Here is an 11,751-nt window from a genome sequence, read left to right on the forward strand (position 1 = left end):
GTCAAGGGGTACGCGGGATAGCTCGGGTGCATTCTCTGGAGCACCGTCTCGATCAGCACCGAGAACCTAAGGCATCGTGACCGAGGGAATTTGCGCAACCTCCTCTTCACGTAGCTGCATGAACGATACAAGTTCCCCGGTGACTTCGCAAACACACGCCTCTCGGGAAATAAAGTGAACAGTGCCGCCCTCACAAAGATGAGCACGGCCCTGGCTACTTGGAGAGCCGCGGTGAAGAGAAGGATTGAAAAAGGTGATAGTTATGAGAAGATCAAGGAGACAAATCCTTCAGTCAGCGAAGCTGACTACCCGGAGTTCAAGATCAAGTGCGAGAGCAACGCAACCGCGGAATCAAGTCAGTGGGGGAAAGATATGCGGTACTTGAACTTAGGGGTCCACAAACTCGGTCCCGGCGGTTACAGAGTGGAGGGACCTATATGGGACAAGGAGGAATCGGAGCGTGCCGAGTAAGGCCTACCGCCCCTCTTCGATAAATACCATGACAAGCAGACCAGGAACTATGTCAGGGCCCGGTACAAGATTGACCCGGTAACCAAGGAGCTTACCACGGATCCGAAGACCAAGGCACTTGAGCTTGTTCTGGTAAGGAATACACCCCCGTGTAATTAGCTCCATATGGTTGCATTCTAATTAATGAAACCAATTTTTTAAATGGTTCACGTTCCTTCCGTAGGAAACTGAAAGCAGTAGCGCGGGGTCGTCTCAGAGCTCCCCTTGGGACACCACTTTAAATAGGGCGTTGAACGTAATGAAACACAAGGATAAGCTCAGTAAGCCGACGTCAGCTAGTCGTGTGGCCGGAAAAGGCTTGTCCATGAAATGGTCGGAATACTATACTGCTTGGCGAAAGGAGAGAAAGACCAGCTCGGAAAGCCAGGAGCGCGAGGTTTAAGAACTCAAGGCATAAGTGGCGCGGATTCCGAAGATAGTCGAAGAGCAAGTGCGAGACCAACTGGGAGCGACGATCACCGCCATTATGCCTACCTTGCTTGTTGGGCTGCAGGCGTGGATTGCGGGCGGCCAACAGGGGCCGCACCTGATTCCCAGCTTCATGGGCAGCAACTCGCACAGCGCACCGGCGGCGCCATTGGTGTCTCCGGCGGAGGCGGCATTGGTGTCTCCGGTGTCGGCGCCGGCATTGGAGCTTAATGCACCCGAGTTTGGGAAGAATACGCCGGCCGGCACCTCGGTAGCAAGCGGCCGCTCCGTCACTTGCACGCCCGCCATTGGCAGTGCCTCGACATTAGCCAAGCTCGACACCATCACGGCAACTAAGCCTCTCAGCCAATGACTTCATCTCCTTGCCTTTGATTGGGCATCCCTGATGCCCTACATGTTTTCGGAGGGTGCCGCCGACGTTCCATGCACTCTCCTACACTTCGTGAACGGTGAGTTGATCGATGTCGCCAAGGCCAGAATCGTTCAACCGAGCAACCACCTGTTCCACGGTAATCCGATGCCACCCAACGTGTATAGGGTTCAACTGGTTCGGGTGCTGCGGGGCTGCGACGACTTGTTACCTCTATATCGACTCCCTGGGGCCGACGAAGATGATGTGATGACCCTCAGCACCTGCATAAGCTGGTCCATGCTTTGGCCGAAGAGCTAGATTCGTTTGGGGGCGGGGGACACCACCCCACAGACAACACCGCCAGTTGTGCTGGCGCCAAGTCATGGCAAGACCACCGCAACGCTACCGGACGACGACGACGAACATATGGCCGATCCGTACATGCATATGGCACAGGATCTGGATGACGACGACAGTACATTTACCAGGGTTGATAAGTACTTCAACGAACATGGCTACGGTGACGAATTCTTGGGGCCTCCTTCTCAAGAACCCAACCCTGCAAAAGACGATCGCCATCTAGCTTGTACCGCCGAGAAACCCAATTGCAACAGGCGTTGTGTGGCGTTTAGTTCTCAGGAGACGTCTCCAGCTGCCGCCTTCACCGAGCCTCAGATAGCTGAGGTGCGAAATATTATCAGCCCCAACACACTCAAGAAGGTGGTCTCTGAGCAGAACTCGATCCCATTACAACAGAAGAAGAAGGGACAAAAAAGAAAGAATAACAAGGGTGCGAGCCAGCCGGCACCGAGTACGATCCGTGCTCAGGACGGGCCACCTTCATCTAAGGATATCTCGAGGAGGGTACATGTGACGGGTAGGCCGATGCTACCGACTAATCTGCTCAATGCTGCAACTGGTGCTATGTGGAGTCTGCATGACAGTGTTCTTTCTTTGGAGAAGCGGCGTTTCTCCGAGAATGATGTGGCATACCCGGTTTTCATGGCCAAGGTGCCAGAGGGAAAGGGCTTTGTCGATAGCGCCATCGGGGGTATGATCGTCCTGCGGTTTGATGACATCTTCGCTATGTTTAACCTTCATCCGCTGCACTACACCTTCATTCGGCTATTTTCGCTAAGTATGGAGATGCGGATCATTAGAGACAAGACCCCAGACATCGTGATAGTCGACCCATTCTACATGCGTGCCAAGCTCTTGGGCAGCGATGGGGACCGGCAAGTCGCAAGTTCATACCTCGAAGGCGTCATTCTGGCGAACCCAGATAAGGATAACTTCCTCGTGCCTTACTTTCCCGAGTAAGTCATCCCCTCACCGCCCCATAACATATGATTTCTTAGATTTCGATTGTTCTTTTTTCTCTCTAACATTCCGTGTTTTGTGTAGTGACACACGTTGCACACTCATCCTCTTAAGCCCAAACTATTCCATGGCCACGTATTTCGACTTGGACCGTCAGTTGAATAAAGACTACACAAATATCAAGAAAGCTCTTGATGATATTCTACCCGGCTACGCCAAATCTGGAGGCACCTTTAGGAGGCCAATTTTTAAGTATGACAAGCACGTGTTCACCCACGTAACGACGTTCCCCTGCGTCAAGCAGCCGCCTGGCGGTCAGAAGGATGCCTACTACGCCCTCCATCACATGCGGGCGATCGTACGGGACCATAATGACCTTCTGCTACCAAATAGTCTCAAAGATTGGGCTGCACGCTTGTCGGCAATCTAGGATGCGGACCTCAGACAAAAAATCTTTCGCATCCAGTCGGAGTTTGCGGAAATCATCCATCAAGATGTCCTTCGTACCTCGGGGCAGTTCTACCTCAGATATCAACCGTCCAATAGTGAAATAGAAACAACACTACAAATGCAGGCTGACAACGATCGCGATTTCATGACCATCACGAAAGACGGCGGCTTCATCCACGCTCCGGTCCCTGAGTCGAGTCGAAAGTAGTGATGCTATGTAGTTCTGAAATATTGATTAGCTCATGTTGTAATTAAACTTTAATAAACTTTTATGTCTCATTGGTTTGGACAGTCGTTCAACTTATATGTAATCAATGCTATTTATTAGTAGGACCATGAATCGTGCTATTAATGTGTTGCTTTTCTCTTCCGATCCTTTTGTTGCATACTTATATATTGCTTATGTATTGTCTGTGAATTGCTACTAACGTTTTGTTTGTCTAGTGCATAGAGATGTCATCGTATGTCGTGTATAAGGGTAAGGTTCCCGGAGTCTACGACGACTGGGAGGAGTGTCGGAGACAGGTTCACCGTTTCAGCGGTAACAGTTACAAAGGGTACACCACTAGGGCAGAGGCGGAAGCTAGATACACGCGCTTTCTAGCGGGAGAGAGGAGGGAGCGGAGGAGGAACTGGATGAAGACCAGTTTCATCGCGATGATGCTCATCGTGATGACCGCAGCTCTCTTCTATGTGATGGTAGTTTAGATGATCGATACCGACTTGTAATGTGAAGACAAACTCGCTACTTGCGGTCTGGAGACTTATAATGTTCTAACTTTGTTCGGTCTTTTGAGTTCGGAGACTAATATGATGAATTGTATTCGGAGACTAACCTTCTATTGTATTCGATATATCTGCTGTTTATATGTTGTGCTGTCTATATTCTGTGCAGTAATATATTTTGTAACCTGTGCAAATATCAGAAAATAAAAAAATTCCTAATATTCATACTAGTGGCGCACCATACTGCATTTTAGTGGCGCACTGCAATAAACATACTAGTGGCGCATTATCTAGAAGTGCGCCATTAGTAACCCAGAGCACAAGGTAAATATGGCCCCCTGAGAGGCATAGTAATGGCGCACCAGGGGACATATTAATGGCGCACTGCCAGGTGTGCCACTATTATCTGGGATACTAGTGGCGCACCAGGGGTGCGCCATTAGTACTTGTTACTAGTGGCGTGTTAATAGTGGCGCACCTGTAGTGCGCCGTTAATGTCCAAAACAGGTGCACCACTAATTAGCCTTTTCCTAGTAGTGCATTGTCTTGATTTGTATACCGTATATTGCACATGCACCGTCTATGTAGTTTTGTTATTGATTTCTTCTTTGTAAAACATGTATGAGAAAATTCATCAATTATACATGCAATTTACGTTGATGACTCTTCTCTCATGAAATTTTAATTTCACAACAAACCCCTGTAGTTAGGGGCCTCATATTCTTTAGTTAAATGGAAAAGAAACATCAACTCCAATCACCCTCATCAATATAGTCCTCTGCCCTTTCCTCATCCCCATCCGCCTCCATCAACCTACCCGTCGTGCAGTGTCATTGCTGCGTAGCCTCACTGCACCGCCCTATCCTACCCTATCCTATGTATACATTCCATTACAACATTTGTAGACCTAATCCAACAAACAAGACATGAATTAATTACAGATTATGAAAATGATAGATTTCACATATACATGTTCTTGTATTGTGTGGGTATGGGAATATCCTTTCTAAATTACTTATCCAAATCTATTGATCATTAACTTAGATTTTCACAAAAAGTCGCAAAATTTTGGTTGCCCTCCTCTGAGCCGTTGTTACCTTGACCATTGCTCTGAACCCACTTTCACGGAGTTGAAAAACACCCACCACCTCCACCACCACCCACACCGGTTAACCCTCAGACTCCCCTCCACCAGTCTTCTCTTTTTCCCGTCTTTTGGCCGCCTTTACCGGAGACACTCCGTTCGGACGTGTCGTCCCAATGTCCAGCTCAGTCTCGAGTCGTGTCCAAATCGCCTAAAACACAAAAAAAATCAGGCAACTGAAGATTAGCAAATGTGTCATAGACTTATATTGATGGCGGAAGTTTCTAGGCGGCATCATTAAGTTTTTTTCTTTGGGCTGGCTAGGAGCCAGTCGACTGAAAAGAATTTGCAGTCAGTCAATTCTGGATCTACCATTAATTTCTATTCAAATGGGCAAATAGAATTTCTGTTCAAACATAATTGACTGGCCCAAATTAGGAGTCAATCGATTTTGAAGAAACAACCTAGCCCAACTCTGCTTCAGCATTTTTGAGCATCACACAGAAACACACCCATGGGCTGGACCTACTAACGCGTCACAGCAAAACCCGCGAAAACAAAAACACACCTGACTACAAGGTTTCTCACTTTCCCCACTCTCCACTAGAAACAAACTATGAGATGGGGTCTAAACAAACAAAGAGCAGGAAGGAATCATATGTAAGAGAAAGAAAAGGAAGAAGTGGGAAGAATGACCTACAAGCTTTCTCATCCAGTTGAGTAGCAAGTTTATCCATTTTAATTGATCTTCTCCATATTTGAAATTCGTATGGATGAATCGCAACAGAGGTGTTGTAGGAAACTTCTAGTTTGACATAGGGATACTACAAAATGAATAATTTGTAAAGGTAATCAAATCCATAGCAGATACGCAAAATCTTAGGAACAGAATATTACATAAAGAGAAAATGCTTGATCAATCAACTAGAAGCCTACAAGCATTGTCCCTTTGAAATTGGTATCATGCAGATTTCAAAATTGTAGGAATACAGTTCACATATTAAAAGTCATTACTACACTTATCATAAGTTTAAATGTAGAAGTGATTTGATGTATTACAGTCAGATCGTAACCCCATAACTCAATTTTACAGAAAGATCAAAAGTCATTACTACTATGATTTTAAAATTTGCAGGTTCAGGTTGGAACATTTGAACACAAAGAACATTAGTAAAAACAAATTAACCATGGAATAAGCTATACTCTCAGGTAAGTAAATTCTAATTTACAACCGTTCAAACATTACTTGAAGATAGGCAGCTCATATGCAGAAACTTTTTGTAATTACTTTCCTGCACCTTTGAATTCAATGTCTGGATCACATATATCTGAATAAGCAAATTCATAGGACTAGTATTGCACTTAACAATACTAGAAGTACATGAATGCTAGCTGACATAAATTTTACTAGAGCAGAATGAATTACCCTACCTGAAGATAAATTCAAAAGGCAAAAACAAAAATGAAAGAAATATCTCCATAAAAAATGAATTATGGGAAGTCTACTACCCTCCCTAAAGATTAATACAAAAGCAAAAAAACAAAATTGAATGAAGTTTCTCTATGCAGGAATAAATTTTGGGAAGCCTACTATCCTCCCTACAGACAAATTCAAAACTCAATTTTTCTTTTGAAATAAGCTTCTCTTTACATGAATGGGTATTGGGAAGCCTACTATACCCTCCCTGAAGATAAATTCTAAAATCCAAAACAAAAATAGACATAAGTTTTGTTGCTATGTCACTCATTCCAACTCTAAGTTGCACCTAGCTATATGTAGGGTACTATTGCTACTATTTTTACTATTATCTAAAAAATCCAGAAAGTACTATTGTCAACGACAATCTTCCATTACACACATGCAGGGTACATAAATTGCATACCTTGGCATGCAATTCTACAAAGGTTTGCATATGTTAAATATAATAATAATAAATTGCAGATTAGAAATTCAAAACTTGCACATAACAAACTTGTGCAGGAACAAATTCAGAGTGTAGCAACAATTACACAAGTAGAGCAACATAGTAGGATCTCACTAACAATCATTTATGCTACAATGGGTACAAAATGAATTGCCATGGCACCTACTATGAAAGAAATGGCAGGAGCCATAACTATTCTTATTCACTACCATATCACAATACTAATTATCTGGAAAAAAATGCATATGCATGGCGTACAAATTGCAGAAATACAAGATCAACAAGAAATAAGTCACTATGGATCAAACCATACTACGAACAAGGTTAAGCAACACTAAAAACTACTCCCTCCGTCCGAAAATACTTGTCATCAAAATGGATAAAAAGAGATGTATCTAGAACTAAAATACATCTAGATACATCCCCTTTTATCAATTATGATGACAAATATTTCCGGACGGAGGGAGTAATATTAAATGCAGGGCACAACTATTTTGGATGCCATTCCAGAAATTTTGCTATGATGACAACCATTTATTTTATTATTTACTACCATATCATGATACTAATCAGGTTAGAACTTCTAATATTCAGGCTACCGAAATTTGCGTCAATAATAACCAAAACTTGCACAAATGATTCTTCAGCAACAGACAAATCTCATACATGTATCTGAATACAAGAGACAGGGATCCATGGCACATGAAACAACAACAAATAATACTACAAAAACCTATGCAACATAAACAACAACAACTACCAATTCATTTCTTAGATCCATGGCGAATGAACAACAACAACTACTACAAAATTCTAGCAGGGATCCATGGTCGGAGAACAACAACTACTACTACCACAAGAACAGTTGGGCAGGATCACACAATACAAAAATAGCAACCGAATCACACAATACAAAAAGAAACGAATGTGGTGATCGGAAAAAAACACAAACCTAGCTACAGAGGGAGAAGAACGGAGAGACGAAGGGGAACAGAGATGACGAGACTGAAAGGGAGGTGTGTAACCCGAGGAGATAAAGGAAAGAGACAAACCCGGGAAGTCGGCCTTTCTTGAGTCTCGACGTTGTACAACAGCTGGGCTGAGCTGAAAACGGGTCAAGAGTTCATAACTGTTAACGGGCTCAGCCAAGGAACGAATCGATTGACAAAGTATGGGGTCAGTCGATGAAACACAACCCAAACCAGCGAAACAACCACGCCAAAAAGAAAATGGCACCGAATCTCAAAGCAAACCTCTACGCTTCAATAATCGACATACCCAAATACAAAAATCAGGCGACTTGCATATAGCTAAAGGGGTTTTCTTTGCCCTCTCTTTCACCAGATCCATCGTTGTGATTGGTCAAAAAATAAAAGATCCATCTTCCCACAAAAAAAAGAAGAAGATCCATCACTGATATGATTCATGTCCCTCCAATGCTAGGGCTCCTCAACTCCCAGGGACAGTTCAGAATGGTACAGTTTGACAAATTTGATGCCTTCACTCATACGCCAAATGTGCACAACTAACGGCAACTAACCTCCACTAATTCAATACTTGTTGATCAGTTGACAAGCACTACAATAAGTTTAAGGACAACATGTCATTGGAGCAATGCTCCATATTTTTCTTGCCAACGACAAAATGGAGGCGTCATGTGTTCTTACAAGGAAACGAGCCACCAAGAAAATTGGAGGCAACATGCATTTTCTTTTTGGCGTCCGTACAAGGAATGAGACAACACCAATTTTGAAAGAAGAATGTAGATAACCTAAGCACCACCCGAGAGCCTCGCTGCCGGCCTCTCGCAATAATGCAGTGCTAGAATATGTGGGAGTTTATCTCGTGGAAACACTAAGAAATTCGGATACCGCCAATTGTTTGGAACGGCAGCTACTCCCTCCGCGTGCTGCCACGGTGACCGGCGCTGCCGCGCTGCCTACTTATTCGTGCTCCCCGTCCCTGTTGCCACCGCACCACTGACCGCGTACACCGCTTGCAGCGAGCGACAATGGAGCTCCTCAGACCATTCGCGGCCCTGTGCGTCCTCCTTGGCTTCGTCGTCGCCGCGGCGGCGATGGCGGCCACGGAGGTGGAGAGCGAGACGGCGGAGGCCCGGTCCTCCTACATCGTGCACGTCGCGGCGGAGCACGCGCCACGGCTGCCGCGCCGCGGTCTAATGGCCACGCGGGCGTATGGTGCGTTCTTGCGCGACCTACTCCCCGTCGAGCTGTCCAGCCCGGCGCCTAGGGTGCTCTACTCCTACGCGCACGCCGCCACGGGCTTCGCGGCGCAGCTCACGGGCCGCCAGGCCGCGCAGCTCGCGTCCTCGGGCTCCGTGCTCGCCGTCGTGCCCGACGTGATGCAGCAGCTGCACACCACCCTGACGCCATCGTTCCTCGGCCTCTCGCCGTCCTCCGGGCTTCTCAAGGCCTCCAACGGCGCCACGGACGTCATCATCGGCGTGATCGACACCGGCGTCTACCCGGAAGGCCGCAAATCGTTCGCCGCCGACCCCTCGCTGCCGCCGCCGCCCAGCAAGTTCCGCGGCGGGTGCGTCTCGGGTCCGTCGTTCAACGCCTCCGCGCTCTGCAACAACAAAATCGTCGGCGCCAAGTTCTTCCACAAGGGGCTGGAGGCTGCACGCGGCCGTGCCCTCGGCGAGGACTCGTTGTCGCCGCTCGACACCAACGGCCATGGCACCCACACCTCCTCCACCGCCGGCGGCTCTGCTGCCGCGGACGCCGGTTTCTTCGACTACGCCGGAGGAAAGGCCGTCGGCATGGCCCCGGGCGCGCGCATTGCCGTCTACAAAGCGTGCTGGGACGAAGGATGCGCGGGCTCTGACATCCTCGCCGCATTTGACGAGGCCATCACAGACCGTGTCGACGTCATCTCCGTCTCGCTCGGCGACACCGGCTTGGCCGACAACTTTTACAGCGATACAACCGCGGTGGGCGCGTTCCGCGCCGTCAGCAAGGGCATCGTCGTCTCGGCCTCCGCGGGAAACTCTGGGCCCGGGGACTCCACCGCCGTGAACATCGCGCCGTGGATCTTGACGGTCGGCGCGTCCACGCTCAACCGCCGATTCCCGGGCGACGTCGTTCTCGGCAACGGCGAGACCTTCACGGGCACTACTCTATACGCCGGCGAGCCGCTCGGCGCGACCAAGTTACCAGTGGTCTACGGAGGGGACGTGGGCTCCAAAGTGTGCGAAGAGGGGAAGCTGAAACCCGCGAAGGTAGCCGGGAAGATTGTTTTCTGCGAACTGGGTGTAACGGCCCAAGCAGCGAAAGGACAAGCCGTCAAGCTCGCCGGTGGCGCCGGAGCAATTCTCACCGGCGCCAAAGAAGACGGCGAGCAAGTGATCACCAGCCCCCATGTCCACCCGGCCACGGACGTCCCATTCGCTGCCGCCGAGAAGATTAAAAAGTACATACGCACGCAAACTTCCCCTACCGCGACGATCGTCTTCCGCGGCACCGTGGTCGGCTCGACGCCTCCTTCCCCTAGAATGGCGTCCTTCTCGAGCCGCGGGCCGAACTTCCGCGCGCCGGAGATCCTCAAGCCGGACGTGACCGCGCCTGGCGTGGACATCCTCGCCGCTTGGACGGGCGCCAACTCGCCGTCGGAGCTCGACTTTGACACGAGGCGAGTGAAGTACAACATCATATCCGGCACGTCCATGTCATGCCCGCATGTGAGCGGCATCGTCGCGCTGCTCCGGCAGGCTAGGCCGGAGTGGAGCCCCGCCGCGATCAAGTCCGCTCTGATGACAACCGCGCAAAACGTGGACAGCGCCGGCGGCCTGATCGGTGACATGTCCACCGGCGAGGCGTCCACGCCGTTCGCACGCGGGGCCGGACACATCGACCCCAACAGCGCCGTCGACCCGGGCCTTGTGTACGACGCCGGCACGGAGGACTACATCACCTTCCTGTGCGCGCTCGGCTACACCGCCAAGCAGGTCGCCGTGTTCGGCTCGTCCACCAGCTGCTCGACGCGCGCGGGCTCCTCCGTGGGCGACCACAACTACCCGGCCTTCTCCGTGGTGATCACATCGAACAAAAAAAAGGCGGCCGTCACGCAGCGCCGCGTCGTGCGCAACGTCGGCGGCGACGCTACGACTACGTACCGGGCCAAGATCACCGCGCCTGACGGCGTGCTCGTCACGGTGAGCCCCGAGACGCTGCGGTTCAGTGCGACGCAGAAGACGCAAGGATATGCCGTCACCTTCGCACGGGAAATCGGCGGGAGCGTCACGGGGAAGTACACCTTTGGCTCGATTGAGTGGAGCGACGGCGAGCACACGGTGACAAGCCCCATCGCCATCACTTGGCCGACGAGCCAGGTTGTGGAGATGTGAATGCGATCAGTGTAGTGTGAGAGTTTATGTCATTTGTTGTAAGTTTCAGTTCATGTGGTGGCATCAGTGAATCAAGACGTCTAATATTTGGTTTCGAAGAGAAGTCTCATGTACAACTACCTAACTGTTAAATTTAAGGGATTGCCTAGAACTCATTTACATGAAATATAATTTGGTCTCATTCACCTTGAAAACAAAAACAGATACAACCCACGTCAGCACACACGTATTTTATAGCATCACATTCAATAACTATAAAAGGTGAATGAGACCAAATTATATCTCATCTAGGTAAGTTCTAGCAAAACTGTAAATGTATTAGTATTAGTAAATCAAGCACCAGCAATATTTTTTTATAAAAAACAAGAAAATGAACTAAAGGGGAATAAGGTCATTCCATGAAAATGAACCCCCTTTATATGTGATGTTATTTGAGTAATTGTTAGCTATGGGTCGGTCGTTTAGTAAGCAGTTATTTGATATGTGTTTTTTATTTATGTGTGTCTTCTTCGTGTTTTATTTACCATTATTGTAATTTAGTGACTGGAGATGTCCGATCCATCGATGT

General features: G+C 48.3%; 1 protein-coding gene across 1 annotated transcript; it reads left to right on the forward strand.

Annotated features, from left to right (window-relative positions):
- Nucleotides 1–8,783: 8,783 nt before the first annotated feature.
- On the forward strand, nucleotides 8,784–11,281 carry LOC123131097 (subtilisin-like protease SBT1.4). The gene has a single exon (XM_044550856.1). The coding sequence runs from the start codon at nucleotides 8,829–8,831 to the stop codon at nucleotides 11,181–11,183; it is 2,355 nt and encodes a 784-aa protein (XP_044406791.1). The 5' UTR covers nucleotides 8,784–8,828; the 3' UTR covers nucleotides 11,184–11,281.
- Nucleotides 11,282–11,751: the final 470 nt, after the last annotated feature.

This window comes from Triticum aestivum, chromosome 6A, assembly GCF_018294505.1.
Source record: "Triticum aestivum cultivar Chinese Spring chromosome 6A, IWGSC CS RefSeq v2.1, whole genome shotgun sequence".
NCBI lineage: Eukaryota > Viridiplantae > Streptophyta > Magnoliopsida > Poales > Poaceae > Triticum > Triticum aestivum.

Bases quoted from the DNA above. Each gene is read 5' to 3' on its own strand.
- LOC123131097 (XM_044550856.1), top strand. From the start codon at position 8,829: ATGGAGCTCCTCAGACCATTCGCGGCCCTGTGCGTCCTCCTTGGCTTC.